Below are 22,514 nucleotides of genomic sequence, written 5' to 3' on the forward strand. Positions count from 1 at the left end.
ACATTGTCCTGTAGTGGGAGTTTTCCCATTGATAGTGCTGCAAGGCCCAGGCTCTCTCTCTCTCTAGTATAACATTTCACCTGCTGCAAGTCCTCCACAAGCTCAAACTACACACACACACACACCACTCGTCCCGTCAAGGCATCTCCTTCTATAGTATATTCCTGTTTTCCATGTACATTCTATAGTGTTGGGCTGTTATTGTGTTACCTGGGCTGCATGGCCTTCTCTTCCAGGGAGAAAACCTGTAGCTCGGCTGTCGTCTGAGTACCATGTCATGTCAGACGGGAACGTAGACACACACACAGACCTGGACATTCCCTGGCTCGTGTTTCCCTTTGAGCGCTTACAAAACACGGCAGGCGACCCGGCAACAGCCCTCACTCTGTCTCCCCCTTCCTCACTCACCTTACCCCCTCCTCAACTACCCCGACTCGCCCTCTTCCCCCACCTTACCCCCACCTCCACTACTCCCCCTCTCACAGGCTCTCATAGTGGAAGCATCAGTGGACAGATCGTTTAATAGTTACATATTCTCCTAAACCATATAAACATAAGACAAGACATTAGGTTGAAGTAAAGGTGAGAGATTTGTAGTTTGGTTGTGAAGGGGGCAGAGGGAGTTGTAGTTTGGCTGTGAGGGTGGTGGAGGAAGTTGTAGTTTGGTTGTGAGGGGGCAGAGGGAGTTGTAGTTTGGCTGTGAGGGAGTTGTAGTTTGGCTGTGAGGGAGTTGTAGTTTGGCTGTGAGGGAGTTGTAGTTTGAGGGAGTTGTAGTTTGGCTGTGAGGGAGTTCCCAGTTGGTCCGTGCATGCTCTGGGTACACGCCCTGGTAATCCGTCTGGCCCCGCAGCCTTGTGAATTTTGACCTGTTTAAAGGTCTTGCTCACATCGGCTATAGAAAGCGTAATCACACAGTCATCCGGAACAGCTGGTGCTCTCATGCATACTTCAGTGTTGCTTGCCTTGAAGCGAGCATAACATTTAGCAATAAAGACATTTGTCCTGTATTGACACTTTGCCTGTTTGATGGTTTGTCTGAGGGCATAGCAGGATTTCTTATAAGCGTCCGGATTAGTGTCAATGCATGTGAACTTTGCCCTCGTCCTGGCTCTGAACTTTGACATGTTGTCCTGTGGAAAGCTAGAGATGCGTCCCAAATATCACCCCATTCCCTATTTAGTGCACTACTTTTGACCAGGGCTCATGGGGCTGTGGAGAGTCCTGAACACACCAAGGTGACTGGGGTGAGACGCTAACGCACCCAGCTCTCACAGGATTAAAGAACAGATGGTTGAAAGCCACTGAAATATGAAAGACGTGAAAAATGCAACTTGAGATTGGTCTTCTACATTTGTCTTTGTGATGCGTTTCACAGTGGTTTTTACAGCATCCTTTTACCATATGAAGTTGTGAGTCATTGGTTATAGCCCTCTGTTGACAAAAATAGATGTTCTACAGTCCAACTGATAGAGCTAGCTCTATATCTTATGTACCTTGCTCTCCGTTATACTGCAAGAGATATCCAGCCTTTACAATGTGCTATACAGACATATTTAACATTTTTGGAGCAGTGGAAGACTTTTGATCAGCAAGATGACAGGGTTAAAAATAGAATCATCTGTACTCGTCATCATTTCCTTGTTCAGACGGCCCCCACCATGCAGCCAAGCTGTGTACCTACCTGCTGTTAAAGCACAACATGGAACTGTCACTTTCTCTCACTACTTAACTCTGCATTTGAAGTCTATGACTACAGGCTGGATTTATGGGAAAAGGGTGGGTTTTTTCTTCTCCTCTTGGAGGCTTGTCACACTTTGTCTGTGTCTGAAATGGCACCCTATTCCCTTTATAGTGCACTACTTTTGTCCAGGCCTATATATTGTATATAGTAAAGCACTCTTATTAGGCAAGACTGCCTTCTCGTCTTGTCCACCAGAGGCATGGAATAGTCTACAATCCACAGCTTCATCTAGATATGTTAGTGCCACTGAATTAATTGAAACATATCTGATGGTAGACTCTGTTACAGAGGAGTTTAAATGCTTTTTTTAGGCTGGATCATGTTGAATTATATTGTTGTATGTTTTAATTCTGTTATGTATTGATTGTTGCTGCCTTCTTGGCCAGGTCTCCCTCGAAAAAGAGACTGGGTCTCAATGGGCTTTTCCTCGTTAAATAAATCATTTAGGCTGCCATTTCAAACGCAGCTTTTGAGATTGCCATTTTCAAGCCCCTCACTGCGAAGTTGTTCAGGTCATTGTGTTCCCTCTGTAGAAGAACAGAGGCAGGTGGGTTTGGAGAGAAGCAGAGGGTTGAGAGATAATGATCAGGTTCTATGTATTTGGGTTAATGACTGGAAGCGAGGAAAGACACACATTCAAATAGAGAGACTCGGAGCAGAACGATGTCAACTCGGCTCTCTACGGCTGAACCAATGGAGAGAGCCTTGTTGGAGCTGGGTCGTGTTCATAAGGGAATACTGTAGCGAAACGTTGTGCAACGGAAAACAAAAACTGGTGATTTTATTGGATAAGTCCAGCTCCCTGTTTTTACTCTGTTTTCTTCCGTTGCGTGCACTTATGAACACCACCCAGAGCCAACCAATGATCAACGTGCCATCATCCATTCCAACAGGGCCCATCAAGCCTGTTCTCATTGGCTCGAAACTGACAGGCAGTAGGCTGACACTATCAGCTACACCCAACAGGCTCCTACTGAGGGGTAGTAGAGAGCTGCTGTCTCTGACTGCTACTGACAGGCAGTAGGCTGACACTATCAGCTACACCCAACAGGCTCCTACTGAGGGGTAGTAGAGAGCTGCTGTCTCTGACTGCTACTGACAGGCAGTAGGCAGACACTATCAGCTACACCCAACAGGCTCCTACTGAGGGGTAGTAGAGAGCTGCTGTCTCTGACTGCTACTGACAGGCAGTAGGCTGACACTATCAGCTACACCCAACAGGCTCCTACTGAGGGGTAGTAGAGAGCTGCTGTCTCTGACTGCTACTGACAGGCAGTAGGCTGACACTATCAGCTACACCCAACAGGCTCCTACTGAGGGGTAGTAGAGAGCTGCTGTCTCTGACTGCTACTGACAGGCAGTAGGCTGACACTATCAGCTACGCCCAACAGGCTCCTACTGAGGGGTAGTAGAGAGCTGCTGTCTCTGACTGCTACTGACAGGCAGTAGGCTGACACTATCAGCTACGACCCAACAGGCTCCTACTGAGGGGTAGTAGAGAGCTGCTGTCTCTGACTGCTACTGACAGGCAGTAGGCTGACACTATCAGCTACGCCCAACAGGCTCCTACTGAGGGGTAGTAGAGAGCTGCTGTCTCTGACTGCTACTGACAGGCAGTAGGCTGACACTATCAGCTACACCCAACAGGCTCCTACTGAGGGGTAGTAGAGAGCTGCTGTCTCTGACTGCTACTGACAGGCAGTAGGCTGACACTATCAGCTACACCCAACAGGCTCCTACTGAGGGGTAGTAGAGAGCTGCTGTCTCTGACTGCTACTGACAGGCAGTAGGCTGACACTATCAGCTACACCCAACAGGCTCCTACTGAGGGGTAGTAGAGAGCTGCTGTCTCTGACTGCTACTGACAGGCAGTAGGCTGACACTATCAGCTACACCCAACAGGCTCCTACTGAGGGGTAGTAGAGAGCTGCTGTCTCTGACTGCTACTGACAGGCAGTAGGCTGACACTATCAGCTACACCCAACAGGCTCCTACTGAGGGGTAGTAGAGAGCTGCTGTCTCTGACTACTACTGACAGGCAGTAGGCTGACACTATCAGCTACACCCAACAGGCTCCTACTGAGGGGTAGCAGAGAGCTGCTGTCTCTGACTACTACTGACAGGCAGTAGGCTGACACTATCAGCTACACCCAACAGGCTCCTACTGAGGGGTAGTAGAGAGCTGCTGTCTCTGACTGCTACTGACAGGCAGTAGGCTGACACTATCAGCTACACCCAACAGGCTCCTACTGAGGGGTAGCAGAGAGCTGCTGTCTCTGACTGCTACTGACAGGCAGTAGGCTGACACTATCAGCTACACCCAACAGGCTCCTACTGAGGGGTAGTAGAGAGCTGCTGTCTCTGACTGCTACTGACAGGCAGTAGGCTGACACTATCAGCTACACCCAACAGGCTCCTACTGAGGGGTAGCAGAGAGCTGCTGTCTCTGACTGCTACTGACAGGGATGGGATATGGCTGTTGGCTGTTGCTTTCTCTTTCTTTTGAGGACACAGATGTTGCCCAGAGCAAGAGCTGAGAGAAGATAGGCCCAGTCTGATAGGACCGTTGTGTTGGAGTAAATATGAACGCCTACACATAGGACCTGGTAGACACATTCCTGCTTTCTGTCTTGACATGCATTGAGATATTTCACTGTTTGGGATTGTGTGTTGGCTTTTGTTCATTTGAGGTAAAAACATTTGTCAGCAGTCTCAATGCATTATTTCCACTAGTGTAGTTCATCTAGGCAGCTAGCTGTTGGCGGTGCAGCTGCAGGGATATGGCATTATCAGTGAGAGCCATCTGTGTCCCACGGCTGGTTGGGTTCAGTCACTCACCTGAAAAGGTTAACGAAGCTCTCGTCAGGTAGAGAACATTCGGGCGTGACCGCACGGCGCTCTAAACGCTCACCCCGGGGGTAGAAGACGATAGGTCCACGCTTTACGCTCAAGCACAACATATTTTCCATTTATCTTTTAATATAAATACAGTCTTACAAAGCAAAAGGTTGTGAAATCACATTCAGTAGAAACACACACAGACAGACTGAGATGAGCTGAAGGATGGGAAATCTTAATCCCTGTTTCTCGCTTTCTTTTTCTCTATCTCTCGGAGTGTCCCTCTCTTTCTGTTCCTACCCCCCCCCCCCTTCCCCCTCTCGCCTCTCTCCCCTCTCCACCCTTTCCCCCCCTCTCTCTCTCTCTCTCCCCCCTCTCTCTTCTCCTTCTTTCTTTCTTTCTTTCTTTCCTCTTTTTCTCTCACCTTCTTTCCCTCTCTTGCCCATCTCTCTCTCTTTACCACTCTCTCTCTCCCCTTCTCTGCTTCTGTTGAGGCCAACCAACCACCACCACTAAAGCCACACCCGCACCAACCAACCACTGGCCTGCCTGGCTCCCAGTGTGTTATTTTTACCTCTTCCCCCCCCACAATGACGTCACTCTGTTTTCCTCGTTGCCTTATATATTTTTACTGACACCATCTGCATCGCCAGAAAAAACTCACTTCCATCCAAACACAGAGAGGGATGATGTCATGAAGCCATAGGTCATTTCCAGGTGACACAACAGCCCATATCCTTTGGGCTCCAGATAGCGGTTGCCTTTAGGCACAGATCTAGGATCAGTTTACCCCCAGCAAACCTAAAAATGCTAAACTGACCTTAGACCAGTGTTTGAGGAGCCACTACATACTACTCCTATTTACATTTTAGTAATTTAGCAGATGCTCTTATCCAGAGCAATTAGGGTTAAGTGCCTTGCTCACGGCCACGCCGGCAGATTTCTCACCTAGTCAGCACGGGTTTCGAACCAGCGACGGTTTACTCTCATCATACCTTGACCATTTGAGGGAAACACTGACCTATGATCAGCGTCTATAGGGGCAACTTCATCTGCTCACTGTTTTGGTCCTGTACTGTTACTGTACTGTAACCTCAGGTCCACCAGCCTCTCCTCTAATTCATAAATAATGACCATGCAGCAGTAATAGACATGCAGGCAGACAGACATATTGGCTAGCCAGGCTGGGTCCCAGATGTTCTTCCACACAGGCACTTAGCCTAGCATTCACACAGATGACTTATCCACTAGCTGGAGTGCCGGGTTGGCTTTAACAGGCACTAAAACAGACTGAAACAGGGAGGGACTTCCTGGTCCATCAAGAAACACTCTTTTTAGCTTCCCGTTGAAAAACGTTTTAAAACGTTTTCCCTAATGGATAGGATCCTGTAGTGCAGGCTGAAGAGAGGCGGATGGACTAACATGAGGCTTACGGTTTGGGGGGAGGTCTAATAGTGATTATCTTGCTCTTCACTTTACTAAACGGTTCCAATCCCCCGTGGTGGTTGACAGTGTTAGGGTGCAGCTTTACAATAGGTCCATCTATCCTGTCACTGTGCAGAATGTCAATTGAAGTGGGCAGCTTGCCATTTTGATTGTAATAACTGTTATGTGGTGGCCTGCTTTTCGGAGATGTTTTTTTTAAAAGTCTGGTTGACATAGATGGATCTCTCACACTCCGGTAAGATTGGGCTGAAGTGCTGTCTCTTTAAGGCATATATCTAGTTCTGCATCTGTGTTTTGTTGTACGCGTGGCCAACAGTCAACAACTTTGTTAAAGGCACCATTAAATTAACTTTGATGAACAGGCAATTCTCCTTCATTGACCCTTCTTCCTCTCTCTCCTCCTCTCCTCCCTCTCCCTCCTTCTCCCCTCCTCCATCTCTCTCTCCCTACTTCTCCCCTCCTCTGCCTTGTCTCCCGCTCTGCCTAATGTGTTTGTGTAGTAATGTATGATGTTGATCCAAAAAACAGGATTCTATATATTCTCTTGCTCTCTCCATCCTAGATGACATGGCGTCCTCAGTATCGCAGCTCCAAGTTCCGCCACGTGTTCGGTAAGGCCGCCACCAAGGAGAACTGCTACGATGGCGTGCCCATCACGCGGAGCGTCCACGACAACCACTTCTGCGCCGTCAACCCGCGTTTCATTGCCGTCATCACAGAGTGCGCCGGGGGTGGAGCCTTCCTGGTCCTCTCTGTCCATCACGTGAGTCTCCGCCCACCTTTGCTTTTTTTTAGAAATAGATGTGAAATCTCTCTCTCTCATCGAGGTAGAAGTTTTTCATAACCACAGGTCTGGGATCAGAATGTATGACCCTAACGTCTACCTACATGGTGATGTCATTGTTGGTGAATTAGTGAGTATTTGAGGGATTCTGGACATATTGTATGAGATGCCCTGCTGCGTTATATTACTGGTTTTAGCTTTGACTTTTCATTTTGAGGTATCCCTCCAAGCCCTCTGTAGTCTGTTGCTAAGGCTGATGTTTTGGGGGGGGGGGATTCACTTCAAACAGCGCCCGAGCCAAAGACCGGGGAAAAAAGACAGAAAGAAAATGCAGGGAAAGTTAAACTGTCTCACCCATAACTTTCCCTCCTAAAACGCCTGTCATCTTTATTTTGTTACCCCTCCACAAACTCTTTCTCCCTCCTTCCCTTTGCTGTCTAGATACCAATAATCAATCTGACTCGTAAATGATGTATATAAAGATGTCCTTATTATGTATAGCCTCTTATCAGTGGAGGCATTGCGTTGATCTCTCCACTGAACTTGGCTTTCTCTTTCAACTCCCTGTACGGCTATAGCACCTCCAGACCTCTTCACCTGAACATCAGCTGAATTTACAGGCTTTCATTTATCAAGGACCTTGCAGTGATTCATCAGAAAGGCTCTCGATCCACCGCTCCCTCATTTCCCTCTTCCTTTTTTCCTGTCTTTTCCCTTCTTTTTTCCCGCTTTCTTCTTGAAGGGGTCTCTCTCTGAATTTATCATACTCCTCTTCTTGGCTCCGACAGGAGTTACATGGGGACTCAGGAATGACATAACTCACCTATGTCCCCCTCCACCCGTCGCAAGGAGTTGTCCCCCCCCCACCTCGACACACACACACCGTCCGGTCCCTATAATCTAATACATCTATGACCCATCTCTCTCTCTGATAGCATGTTCTTAGACTGAGTCATTCATTTAGTTTCAGGGCTCACCCCCCTATCCCAAACACACCTTGCCTACACACACACACACACACACACACACACACACACACACACACACACACACACACACACACACACACACACACACACACACACACACACACACACACACACACACACACACACACACACACACCATGCTCCTCCTGGACACCAATGATGTCATGCAGTGTGTGTGTGTGTGTATGTGTGTTGTCAGTCATCTGTCACAACACTCCTGTGAGTGGTTCTTTTCAGACTCATTAGTGAGGGGAGCCTGAATAAGACTTGAGTTATTGTAAGTCTGACTAAGACAGGCCTGGATTACTGCATTCTTAAACTTCTTGAATTGTCTGATGCAAATCAGATTGATACCAAAAGGATTGTGTAATAGAGACATGTTGTGTTAAAAACAATGGTGAATAGTGAACACGCCCCAGCATTGCTCAACATGCTCACCTCTGTCATAAGTTGCTGATCTTGATACATTATGTCTAGATCTATTCAGGAAGTTCCTGAGTTGACAGACATCTAAAGAATAAAACATATCAATAAGGTTGGCTTTTAAAACTGTTTTTACACTCTTTCTTAAATCATTTCTTTATGTACCACCTTTGCCATCATGTTAGCCAGCTAGGGTATTGAAGTTAATTATTCGTGAACTATTCCTTACTGTCATTGCCTATTGCTCAATTGTCTTCAGGCAGGTGAAGGGCTTGCTATGCCGCCTTGCAGAGACTTGCTGGTTAGCTCTGTAGTGAGGTTGTCATTCAGTATGCTGAGGTAGGCTGCCTGTCCTGACTTGTAAAGAGGAGTCAGACTTGGTTCTTTCATGGCTGGCATGCCGATTACATCATGTTTACCTGGGCAAATTCTGTCCCTGACTTTGAATACTGGATATTTGTTGATCGGTTTCTTCGAGTAATGAATATACATTTTATCTTGCGATTTCCCCTGTTTACCTTCAATATTAGTCCTTATCTTTTGATGTATAGTCTGTATCCAGCCTACACATTTCTACCTGATGTAATGATGAATAATATCAAACCTCAGACTCTAGCTCCACCTTCTCCTGACCCCATGGCTCCTAGGAATCTTGCAAACACACACTGATTTCAGGGCAGGAGTGTGAGGCCTGATGTAATGCTCTATTGCCCCCTGTCTGTCTGTCTGTCTGTCTGTCTGTCTGTCTGTCTGTCTGTCTGTCTGTCTGTCTGTCTGTCTGTCTGTCTGTCTGTCTGTCTGTCTGTCTGTCTGTCTGTCTGTCTGTCTGTCTGTCTGTCTGTCTGTCTGTCTGTCTGTCTGTCTGCGTTTTTCAGACAGGGAAGGTGGACCCCCTTCACCCCAAAGTGTCAGGCCACAGAGGTAACGTACTGGACATCAAATGGAACCCCTTCAACGACTTCTGTATAGCATCCTGCTCAGAGGACTCCACGGTCAGTAGTGTACACACACACACACACACACACACACACACACATAAAATCACTTTTCCATTCATTTCATACCACTGACTAAGTAGCCAACTGGGGTTAGAGCAACATCTATTAAACAGTCAAAGATAACTGGAGGGCCTAGGTAATAGCTGTCTGGAGTCCTGACCTGTACTACCACCTGTAACATGTTTGAGAGTTACAACTCTTCTTGGTGTGTTATGAATTAGCCTCTGGTCAGTCTCCAATTCCTCACCTTTCAGTTTGGCTATGTGAGTTGGTTCTAGCCAATGGTTAGCTTTGAATTGTGTGTATGTAACTTTTTATGTGTGTCCTTGTGTGTGCATGTGTATCTGTGTCTATGTGTATTTCGTGTGTGTGTGTGTGTGTGTGTGTGTGTGTGTGTGTGTGTGTGTGTGTGTGTGTGTGTGTGTGTGTGTGTGTGTGTGTGTGTGTGTGTGTGTGTGTGTGTGTGTGTGTGTGTGTGTTGCTCTAACAGGTGAAGGTGTGGGACATCCCTCCCCATGGTGTGCTGAAGAACCTGACGGTGCCGTGGAAGGAGTTGCAGGGTCACAGCCGCAGGGTGGGCCTCATCGAGTGGCACCCTACTGCCAACAATGTGCTCTTCAGCACTGGCTATGACTACCAGGTAACACACACACTAACCCTCAGATACACAAGCTTATGTATACAGTGCCTTCAGAAAGTATTCACACCTCTTGACTTTTTTCACATTTTGTTGTGTTACAGCCTGAATTTAAAATGGATTCAATGGAGATTTTGTGTCACTGATCTACACACAATACCCCATAATGTCAAAGTGGAATTGTGTTTTTAGACATTTTTACAAATTAATAAAAAATGAAATGCTGAAATGTCTTGACTCAATAAGTATTCAAAAACCAGGAAGGTTTTTCAATGCCTTCGCAAAAAATGGCACCTATTGGTAGATTGGTACTTTGGATGGTGTATCAATACACCCAGTCACTACAAAGATACAGGTGTCCTTCCTAACTCAGTTGACGGAGAGGAAGGAAACCGCTCAGAGATTTCAACCAGTTAAATGGCTGTGATAGGAGAAAACTGAGGATGGATCAACATTGTAGTTACTCCATAACACTAACCTAAATGACAGAGTGAAAAGAAGGAAGCCTGTACAGAATAACAAATATTCCAAAACATGTATTCTGTTTGCAATAAGGCACTAAAGTAATATTGCAAAAAATGTGGCAAAGAAATGTACTTTTTGTCCTGAATTCAAAGCATTATGTTTGGAGAAAATCCAACACAGCACATTACTGAGTACCACTCTTCATACTTTCAAGCATAGTGGTGGCTGCATGTTGTGGGTATGCTTGTCATCGGAAAGGGAATTTGTTTTGATAAAAAGAAAAGGGATAGAGCTAAGCACAGGCAAAGTTCAAGAGGAAAACCTGATTCAGTCTGCCTTCCAACTGCCACTGAGAGACAAATACACCTTTCAGCAGGTCAATAACCTAAACGCAAGGCCAACTATACACTGGAGTTTACAAAGACAACATTGAATGTTCTTGAGTGGCCTAGTTACAGTTTTGACTTCAATGGGCTTGAAAATCTATGGCAAGACTTGAAAATGGCTGTCTAGCAATGATTAACAACCAACTTGACAGAGCTTGAAGAATTTTAAAAAGTATAATAGGGAAATATTGTACGATCCAGGTGTGCAAAGCTCTTAGAGACTTACCCAGAAAGGCTCACAGCTGTAATAGCTGCCAAAGGTGATTCAGGGGGTTGAATACTTATCTAATCAAAATATATTAGTGTTTTATTTTCCATTAATAACATAAAATGTTAGAATTTTTCTTCCACTTTGACATTCAAGTATTTTGTGTAGATCGTTGACAAAAAATGACAAATCCATTTGAATCATTGTAACTCAACAAAATGTGAAAAAGTCACACACACACACACACACTCAGACCCATATACTCTCACAGCTACTCCTGCTCACACACACTTGCATACAGATACTCAGACACACTCAATGTAATATATCCCACATATACAGAATAGTGAGAGCTAACCAGGAAATATCGTTGGCAGGAATAATCTATCAATGTTGAAATGCAGCCAAACGGGTCACCACATTCTACTGCAGCTTAATCTGCTTGGCAAAGTGCAACAGTAAGCATCACGATTTTTATTTTATTTAAGCTTTATTTAACTTGGCAAGTCAGTTAAGAACAAATTCTTATTTACAATGGCGGCCTACCCCGGCCAAACCCTAACGACGCTTGGCCAATTGTGCGCCGCCCTATGGGACTCCCTATCACACCTGGTTATGATACAGCCTGGAATCGAACCAGAGTCTGTAGTGACGCCTTTAGAACTGAGATGCAGTGCCTTGGACCAGAGCCCAAATCGATCACTGTCTATCTGCCACACATGAACATTGCTCTTTGTTGACCTTTAAAGATGCCTTGGCAATCTGTTGAGCTCCTCAGTACTTGAATATTAGATGCCCATGTAGGAATTTACAGTATAAGAATGCAAGTAAAATGTGGTGGAAATAGGGCTGTTACGGTGACCGTTTTACCGCCACACCGGCGATCACGAGTCATGACGGCTGTCAAATTCCATGTGACCGTTTAGTCATGGTAATTATGCTTCTCCAAGCTCTGATGCTGCTGATGGTCAGTAGTAGCCTACCAAACTTGCTAACTGCCTGGTACTCAGCACTCTATTGTTCCTCTAATCACTCAGACATCAATGCAAATGAAGCTCATTAATCCACTTTTCACCATAAAAATGCACCTTTATAATAAAAGCATTACGTGCATAATTGCATTTGTGGTCACTTTTGAGAATGGCGTTTTCCTGCTCATGGAACATTTGCGCTTACAGCCTACTGCCATGTGTGCGTTGCTGTGCTTATAATGTGAAGAAATAGTTTAATAGTTTATCAACTTTTTAAGATAAACGTTATCATCTATTGCATCAGGCTCATTGCTTAGAACAGTTTTTTTGATGCTAGTGGTTGTATTAATTTGGGATCTATCGCATCCTACAACTGTCCCAGACTATGTTTAGAATATTTATTTCTCGCACAGAATAGAATAGGTCAACTTGTGTACTATGGGGGATAGTAGATTGAAATAGGCTAGTGCTTTTGCTGATCTTTAGGCCTACTCATCGTGTTGGCTGACAAAAAGTAAATTTGGACAGATCTCCCAATATCTTCAATATGCACCTTGGAATTGGATAGTAGCACACGCAGTTGCGTCCAAGATGTATCAGTCTTCACTTGTAGCCTGTGAGAAAGACCCAATCACGTGACGGAGAGCCATGTGAGTGAGAGGTGCTTCGGCACGCAGCTGGGAGGAGGGAATTATAATTATTATATTCAGCCCAAGTGCACAAAGGCCACTGGCGGTAAAAGGCATGGATTTTTTTAGGGGGCATTACGGCCACACAAACGGGATGCAGCCGGAAAATTCGAGGCATTATCAAGTGCTTGTCAAATTGTGAATGAGAGACTGATGAAGTATGTACAGCCTGCGCAAAAAACAAAGCAGAGCTCATGCCTTTAATGTGACTTTTTTCAAATCATCGTTAGTCGCATCATGCAGCCTTAGAATGTTTTGAAAATCTAAACATATATCCCAACCTTTGTATCACATATGACATAAATAACTCTAAATTAAGCATGTAGGAGTACCTGTTTCTTTGTTAACCGCTCATCACAGAATAGCCGCATGCGCGCACTCCCTCAAATCGCATGGAGAAAATATCCTTTTTGTTTTATTCAGCTATGTTCAATTGTATTCTTCATACTATAAAATAATGCCACCGTATTCGAAGCAAATGTTGTCTGCTAAGTGAATTAGTGTAGCCCACAGCTATTTGGCATAGCCAGATCAGGGGCTAACATAAGGAAAACTCAGAGTATGCTATTCTGTTCTTCTGAAATAGACAACATTTTCTTCATATCATATTTCTTTAGATCTGTCTAAAATAAATAATGGATTTATTGTGATGGTGTAGGCTATATTACATGGATTTATTAGACTTTATAAAATGTAGATGTTCCAAAGGTCTCTATCAGTGGTCAATTACCGTGACACCGGCAGTTATTTGCTTCACAATCACCGGCTGACAAAATTTTATGACCACCACAGCCCTAGGTGGAAACAAATTAAAACACACACATTTGACCTTTATTTAACTAGGCAAGTCAGTTAAGAACAAATTCTTATTTTCAAAGGCAGCCTACCCCGGTCCAATTGTGCGTCGCCCTATGGGACTCCCAATCACGGCCGGTTGTCATACAACCTGGAATCGAACCAGGGTCTGTAGTGACGCCTCAAGCACTGAGATGCAGTGCCTTAGACCGCTGCGCCACCCGGGACCTCACACACACACCCTGCTCGCCTGTCGAGTTACAGAATTGAAAATCCTTTGTCAATCTGTTTGTACTTTCAGTATCTGATTTCATAACATGTGTGTGTGTCCTTCCCCAGGTGATGATCTGGAACCTGGACAGCCCTGAGGCGGTGATAAAGAACCCGGTGCGGACCATCAGCCACCACACTGACGTGGTGCTCTCCATGTCCTTCAATACAGATGGCAGCAGGCTGGCCACGTCCTGCAAGGACAAGAAGATCAGAGTTCTAGAGCCACGCACTGGGAACCTGCTACAGGTCTGTACGGGTGGGGCTGCTGGGTTTGTGTGTTTGTCTGTAGTTGTATGCAAGTATTCCATTTTTTTGTCATAATGCCATTGTCCTCGGTGACAGTGATTGAATTACTATTTATATCAACATGGTACTTAGGATTCTCCTTCTCTCCTTGTCCTGTGCCCCTCCGCGCCCCTCCAGCACCACACAGACAAAACTGACACCTCCCCACCCAGCCACCCCATGACTCATGTTCTCTCTGTTCTCACTCTCCCCTCCGCCCCTCAAACCAGCTGACGTGGCAATGTGCAGATAGTGACACAGTGATATTGCAAGGACCTATTTGTGCAGACACGATGTGCTGACGTTTAAAATATTTATACAGACGCCAATAGACTGTTTACTTCTGAAAGTACTGAAACCCCAGGAGCATGATACCCATAACATCTCACATACTGTGATGTAATGTGAATACATTAGTTAAAACAACTCTGTAGGGTTGTCTATCCACCCATGTGTCTTCCTGACCAGGGCATTGCTTCAAATTATCATTTCATCTCTGACCAATCTGGTTAAATATAGACTCAATAAAACATTTCGAAATAAACCTCTTCTCATAGACCTTTTTAGTTTTTTGTTTGTTTCCTGCTGTGTTTTTTTCAGGAGGCCAACTGTAAGAACCACAAAGCCAGCAAGGTGCTGTTCCTGGGGAACCTCAAGATGCTGCTGTCCACCGGCAGCTCCCGCTGGAACCACAGACAGATGGCTCTCTGGGACCAGGTACACAACCACACTACTGATAGAGGCTGCCCTTAGGCACAGATCTGGGGTCAGTTTACATGTTGACAGATGGCTCTCTGGGACCAGGTACACAACCACACTACTGATAGAGGCTGCCCTTAGGCACAGATCTGGGGTCAGTTTACATGTTGACAGATGGCTCTCTGGGACCAGGTACACAACCACACTACTGATAGAGGCTGCCCTTAGGCACAGATCTGGGGTCAGTTTACATGTTGACAGATGGCTCTCTGGGACCAGGTACACAACCACACTACTGATAGAGGCTGCCCTTAGGCACAGATCTGGGGTCAGTTTACATGTTGACAGATGGCTCTCTGGGACCAGGTACACAACCACACTACTGATAGAGGCTGCCCTTAGGCACAGATCTGGGGTCAGTTTACATGTTGACAGATGGCTCTCTGGGACCAGGTACACAACCACACTACTGATAGAGGCTGCCCTTAGGCACAGATCTGGGGTCAGTTTACATGTTGACAGATGGCTCTCTGGGACCAGGTACACAACCACACTACTGATAGAGGCTGCCCTTAGGCACAGATCTGGGGTCAGTTTACATGTTGACAGATGGCTCTCTGGGACCAGGTACACAACCACACTACTGATAGAGGCTGCCCTTAGGCACAGATCTGGGGTCAGTTTACATGTTGACAGATGGCTCTCTGGGACCAGGTACACAACCACACTACTGATAGAGGCTGCCCTTAGGCACAGATCTGGGGTCAGTTTACATGTTGACAGATGGCTCTCTGGGACCAGGTACACAACCACACTACTGATAGAGGCTGCCCTTAGGCACAGATCTGGGGTCAGTTTACATGTTGACAGATGGCTCTCTGGGACCAGGTACACAACCACACTGTTAGGAGTAGCTGTCTCACCCACAATCGCTGATATCAACCATTAAGGATATGTAAAACTGACCTTAGAGCAGTGTGTAGGAGCAACTTCATCTTACTTTGGTAGAGGCTGACCCTGAGGAACTGGGCTAGGAACAGCTTACTTCCCCAATTCAGGGGGGCAAATTCAAAACTGACCTTAGATCAGTGTCAATTAGTTGTGACTTCATCTTATTGTGATCAAAGAACGGCTCCCTCTGGTGCCAAATGGGTGTATCTCACAATAGAAATCCTGCGGGACCCTTTCATGCAAAATCCCCAAACACAAATAGTATCTGTTTTGGTTATGTCATTTATCATCTAATTCCTCCGTGTGTGTGTTTGTTGCACAACAACCAGTATTTTATTTGAACACAACCAATGGTGTGGTTCTGAGTGGGCGGGGAGATTATGACTGCAACACAGATTAGTGGGTTTTAAACAGTCAATCTTTATCATTCTGTGCTGGGAGACATGTTCATGTTGCCTCCACTTCAATGAAACCTCCATTCTTATTGAAGTAATAAGGTGTTCTTGCCTTGAGTTTTAACAAGTTTAGTTGATTAAGTAATCGTGTGTGTGTGTGTGTGTGTGTGTGTGTGTGCGTGCGTGCGTGCGTGCGTGCGTGCGTGCGTGCGTGCGTGTGTCTGTCTGTCTACAGGAGGACCTAGATGTGCCTTTGTTACTGGAGGACCTTGATGGTTCGTCTGGGGTGCTCTTTCCTTTCTACGACCCAGACACACACATGCTCTACATAGCAGGGAAGGTGGGTCTCTGGTACATGGCTGGTCGAGACACAACACATTCCCATCAAGGTCTTCTGAATGAATGAATTCTACTACATTTAAATGGTTGACTCTTGAAGAACAAGAGCACACACATTTATTTAATGTATTTGAGGTTGCCTACATGTTTGACTGGTGTTTCTCTCTCTCTACCTCCCTCTCTGTCTCTCTCTACCTCCCTCTCTCTCTCCATCTCCCTCTCTCTCTCCCCATCTCTTTCTCTGTCTCTCTCTCCATCTCTCTACCTCCCTCCATCTCTTTCTCTCTCTCTCTCTCCCCATCTCTTTCTCTCTATGTCTCTCTCCATCTCTCTCTGTCTCTCTCTACCTCCCTCCCTCTCTCTTTCCATCTCTCTCTCTCTCCCCATCTCTTTCTCTCTGTCTCTCTCTCCATCTCTCTACCTCCCTCCATCTCTCTCTCTCTCTCTCTCCCCATCTCTTTCTCTCTGTCTCTCTCCATCTCTCTCTGTTTCTCTCTACCTCCCTCCCTCTCTCTTTCCATCTCTCTCTCTCTCCCCATCTCTTTCTCTCTATGTCTCTCTCTCCATCTCTCTCTGTCTCTCTCTACCTCCCTCTCTGTCTCTCTCTACCTCCCTCTCTCTTTCCATCTCCCTCTCTCTCTCCCCATCTCTTTCTCTCTGTCTCTCTCTCCATCTCTCTACCTCCCTCCATCTCTCTCTCTCTCCCCATCTCTTTCTCTCTATGTCTCTCTCTCCATCTCTCTCTGTCTCTCTCTACCTCCCTCTCTGTCTCTCTCTACCTCCCTCTCTCTCTCCATCTCCCTCTCTCGCTCCCCATCTCTTTCTCTCTGTCTCTCTCTCCATCTCTCTACCTCCCTCCATCTCTCTCTCTCTCTCCCCATCTCTTTCTCTCTATGTCTCTCTCTCCATCTCTCTCTGTCTCTCTCTACCTCCCTCTCTGTCTCTCTCTACCTCCCTCTCTCTCTCCATCTCCCTCTCTCTCTCTCCCCATCTCTTTCTCTCTATGTCTCTCTCTCCATCTCTCTACCTCCCTCCATCTCTCTCTCTCTCCCCATCTCTTTCTCTCTATGTCTCTCTCTCCATCTCCCTCTCTCTCTCGCCCCATCTCTTTCTCTCTATGTCTCTCTCTCCATCTCTCTACCTCCCTCCATCTCTCTCTCTCTCCCCATCTCTTTCTCTCTATGTCTCTCTCTCCATCTCTCTACCTCCCTCCATCATTCTCTCTCCCCATCTCTTTCTCTCTATGTCTCTCTCTCCATCTCTCTACCTCCCTCCATCTCCCTCTCTCTCTCCCCATCTCTTTCTCTCTATGTCTCTCTCCCCATCTCTTTCTCTCTATGTCTCTCTCTCCATCTCTCTACCTCCCTCCATCTCCCTCTCTCTCCCCATCTCTTTCTCTCTATGTCTCTCTCTCCATCTCTCTACCTCCCTCCATCTCCCTCTCTCTCCCCATCTCTTTCTCTCTATGTCTCTCTCTCCATCTCTCTACCTCCCTCCATCTCCCTCTCTCTCTCCCCATCTCTTTCTCTCTATGTCTCTCTCTCCATCTCTCTACCTCCCTCCATCTCCCTCTTTCTCTCCCCATCTCTTTCTCTCTATGTCTCTCTCTCCATCTCTCTACCTCCCTCCATCTCCCTCTCTCTCCCCATCTCTTTCTCTCTATGTCTCTCTCTCCATCTCTCTACCTCCCTCCATCTCTCTCTCTCCCCCATCTCTTTCTCTCTCTGTCTCTCTCTCCATCTCTCTACCTCCCTCCATCTCCCTCTCTCTCTCCCCATCTCTTTCTCTCTATGTCTCTCTCCATCTCTCTACCTCCCTCCATCTCCCTCTCTCTCTCCCCATCTCTTTCTCTCTATGTCTCTCTCTCCATCTCTCTACCTCCCTCCATCTCCCTCTCTCTCCCCATCTCTTTCTCTCTATGTCTCTCTCTCCATCTCTCTACCTCCCTCCATCTCCCTCTCTCTCTCCCCATCTCTTTCTCTCTATGTCTCTCTCTCCATCTCTCTCTGTCTCTCTCAGGGGGATGGTAATATCCGGTACTATGAGATCAGCTCAGAGAAGCCCTACATGCACTTCCTCACAGAGTACCGCTCGCACACTCCTCAGAAAGGAATGGGTAAGCACACACACACACACACACACACACACACACACACACACACACACACACACACACACACACACACACACTGTGTGCACCTGCAACCAAACCAGATGTGCAAATAACCCAGTTGATTTGACTAGCCGAAAAGGTGATTACAAGGCTTTCAGTCATGTGTTATGATGACAATGACTTACGACATGAATAATACTACCATCAGCAGTAACAACAGAAGCACTAGGGGTCATAGTGGTGGAACAGAGGCACTAGTTACATTTTACATTTGATTCATTTAGAGAATGCTCTTATCCTCTGTCTCTGGAGTTGAACAACTTACTCACCGTTGAAGTGCTTCAATAGGACGCAAAGTCAAGTTGCAGTCCCTTGTTGTCAAGACTTAGAATCAACAAACTCAACGGGCATGGACAGTATCAAACAATGAAAGCGTGATTGAGATGGGAGTGTTTGTCTGATGCTGACTAGACCGGCCACGTTGTGTGCGTGAGGGTTGCTAAATAAACGTACACATAGATGTTATTCAATCATTTCATCCAAACTGCTCGCGGCATCAACGAGCGTCTGCGTAGCCAGGCTCTACATGGTTCTCTTTGAGACGCTTGACGCACTACAAGTCCCGCCTCTCCCATCTACTCATTGGTTTTCACGAGCTTACTAACCCACGTGGGGATTGAAAGATGAACAAGGAGGGGCTAATCAAAGAAAACATTTATTTGTGAATTAATTGTTGGAGTAGAGATGGGTCCACATTCTACACAGATCCAGCAAAAAAAAAAGGACCATATGCATTTCAGGCAAAATAATAACCCAAATGTTTATCTTACTGGAAAAACTAGTTAGCAAAAGCAAGCTAGCTAAATGTCCATGAATGTTTCATGTGTGTTTCGACCGGTCCCCAAATGAATATTGGTTTTGGTATTTTAACCTGCGTGTCATGAACACGTCAGGTGGGGAGAGACAAAATCAACAAGCGCACACATGGGGCCGGTTTGGTCAAGGTGTCAGAAACAGGCAGTGCTACTAACTTCCTGTGTGCGTGTCCCTCCACCCTCAGGTATCATGCCAAAGAGAGGTCTGGACGTGAGCTCCTGTGAGGTGTTCAGGTTCTACAAACTGGTGACGATCAAGGCCCTCATCGAACCCCTCTCCATGATCGTACCTCGTAGGGTAAGAACCCCTGACACACCAACACAGACGACCAGAACACCTAGGGTCACAATCTACTGAGCACTAGAACACAATGTAGTCACAATCTACTGAGCACTAGAACACAATGTAGTCACAATCTACTGAGCACTAGAACACAATATAGCCACAATCTACTGAGCACTAGAACACAATGTAGTCACAATCTACTGAGCACTAGAACACAATATAGTCACAATCTACTGAGCACTAGAACACAATGTAGTCACAATCTACTGAGCACTAGAACACAATATAGTCACAATCTACTGAGCACTAGAACACAATGTAGTCACAATCTACTGAGCACTAGAACACAATGTAGTCACAATCTACTGAGCACTAGAACACAATGTAGTCACAATCTACTGAGCACTAGAACACAATGTAGTCACAATCTACTGAGCACTAGAACACAATATAGCCACAATCTACTGAGCACTAGAACACAATGTAGTCACAATCTACTGAGCACTAGAACACAATATAGTCACAATCTACTGAGCATTAGAACACAATGTAGTCACAATCTACTGAGCACTAGAACACAATATAGTCACAATCTACTGAGCACTAGAACACAATGTAGTCACAATCTACTGAGCACTAGAACACAATGTAGTCACAATCTACTGAGCACTAGAACACAATGTAGTCACAATCTACTGAGCACTAGAACACAATGTAGTCACAATCTACTGAGCACTAGAACACAATATAGTCACAATCTACTGAGCACTAGAACACAATATAGTCACAATCTACTGAGCACTAGAACACAATGTAGTCACAATCTACTGAGCACTAGAACACAATGTAGTCAATCTACTGAGCACTAGAACACAATGTAGTCACAATCTACTGAGCACTAGAACACAATATAGTCACAATCTACTGAGCACTAGAACACAATGTAGTCACAATCTACTGAGCACTAGAACACAATATAGTCACAATCTACTGAGCACTAGAACACAATGTAGTCACAATCTACTGAGCACTAGAACACAATATAGTCACAATCTACTGAGCACTAGAACACAATATAGTCACAATCTACTGAGCACTAGAACACAATGTAGTCACAATCTACTGAGCACTAGAACACAATGTAGTCACAATCTACTGAGCACTAGAACACAATGTAGTCACAATCTACTGAGCACTAGAACACAATGTAGTCACAATCTACTGAGCACTAGAACACAATGTAGTCACAATCTACTGAGCACTAGAACACAATATAGTCACAATCTACTGAGCACTAGAACACAATATAGTCACAATCTACTGAGCACTAGAACACAATGTAGTCACAATCTACTGAGCACTAGAACACAATGTAGTCAATCTACTGAGCACTAGAACACAATGTAGTCACAATCTACTGAGCACTAGAACACAATATAGTCACAATCTACTGAGCACTAGAACACAATGTAGTCACAATCTACTGAGCACTAGAACACAATATAGTCACAATCTACTGAGCACTAGAACACAATGTAGTCACAATCTACTGAGCACTAGAACACAATATAGTCACAATCTACTGAGCACTAGAACACAATATAGTCACAATCTACTGAGCACTAGAACACAATGTAGTCACAATCTACTGAGCACTAGAACACAATGTAGTCACAATCTACTGAGCACTAGAACACAATGTAGTCACAATCTACTGAGCACTAGAACACAATGTAGTCACAATCTACTGATCCAAATGCGTTAGTGCAATGTAGTGAAAACATGACAAACTCGGCATCAACTGTGTGTACGAGTGTGTATTTGCATCCCCTATAGTCGGAGTCGTACCAGGATGACATCTACCCCATGACGGCGGCGAGCGCGGCCGCCATGTCAGCCGAGGAGTGGCTTAGCGGCATTGACAAAGGTCAGAGGTCACGACCCCAGAGAGAGGGTGGTCGTGGGGATGGGCAGGGTTATCGTATGCTGTTTCTCCGTAGTTTGAGAACTTGAATTATGCAATGAGGAAACTGCAATACAAAAGCACAAGTAGCTGGCTATACTGAGGAAACGAAGAACTGTATTCAAAAGGGATTTGTACATTATCAGTAGTATATGTATATTCAAGGGATATTTATACATTATGTATCAAAAAGTGTATCGTCTATTTCAATATGATCAGAATACGGATTATCAGTGTAAGGGGTCAGCCATCAGACATGCAGGCTCTTTCATGTACAGCAAGGTCACAATGCTGTCTCTCAATCTAAGGTCCTAATAGGGCCTAATGCTGGATATTAGTTCTCCGTTTGAGATAACATGGATTCCATTTGCTGCCCCCTACAGTGGAAAGGTCAAAGGAGGATCAAGATGTCCCTTTAGCTGACCATGAAATCTGTTTACCTACAGTAGATGCAGACATGGGGTCAAATATTATTTAAAAACTTTCCAAAATGTGGAGCATTTTGCTTTAGCCTGCCTGGAGTACCAGATGAGCGGGGTTTGCAGTTTTGATACTATTCTATTGGTTCCATTGCCCCTGGCAAACTCAATTTAGCCCAGTTGATATATTTCAAATAGTGTTTGAACCCATGTCTGCCTAGAAGCCTCAGCTGCATCCTATTTGCTCCTCTACGAGATGTGACATTCTCATTTGTCATGTGAAGGGCCAGGAAGTTGCCCATTATGCACTATATATATCTACCCTGCAATGTCCTGTGCAAAGAAGACCCTGCAAAGTTTATATTCCATCGTCCTCTATCATGTCTTTAAACCTTGATTTGGTTATAAATTGTGTTCGTAATTCAAATGATGTAAAGAATATATATATATGTTGACCTTCAAAGAAATCTCGACAACGATAGCATTGTGTTGTGTTATCATCAACCAACCATATGTGAGACAGTAAGAAGGTAATCATTACATTAA

The 22,514-nt window shown here is 45.4% G+C and overlaps 1 protein-coding gene across 3 annotated transcripts in view; it reads left to right on the forward strand.

Moving 5' to 3' along the window:
- Window positions 1–22,514, forward strand: part of LOC106610255 (coronin-2B) — a 53,361-nt gene that overhangs the window by 26,673 nt on the left and 4,174 nt on the right. For all 3 annotated transcript variants that reach the window (XM_082978447.1, XM_082978449.1, XM_082978448.1), the window contains exons 2-10: window positions 6,588–6,788; window positions 9,097–9,213; window positions 9,710–9,859; window positions 13,710–13,889; window positions 14,529–14,645; window positions 16,209–16,313; window positions 18,332–18,428; window positions 19,486–19,598; window positions 21,423–21,513. In XM_082978447.1, the coding sequence (XP_082834573.1) occupies window positions 6,588–6,788; window positions 9,097–9,213; window positions 9,710–9,859; window positions 13,710–13,889; window positions 14,529–14,645; window positions 16,209–16,313; window positions 18,332–18,428; window positions 19,486–19,598; window positions 21,423–21,513 (1,171 nt within the window). The remainder of the gene's footprint in view (window positions 1–6,587; window positions 6,789–9,096; window positions 9,214–9,709; window positions 9,860–13,709; window positions 13,890–14,528; window positions 14,646–16,208; window positions 16,314–18,331; window positions 18,429–19,485; window positions 19,599–21,422; window positions 21,514–22,514) is intronic.

This window comes from Salmo salar, chromosome 08, assembly GCF_965601325.2.
Source record: "Salmo salar chromosome 08, fSalSal1, whole genome shotgun sequence".
In the NCBI taxonomy this organism is placed as follows: domain Eukaryota; kingdom Metazoa; phylum Chordata; class Actinopteri; order Salmoniformes; family Salmonidae; genus Salmo; species Salmo salar.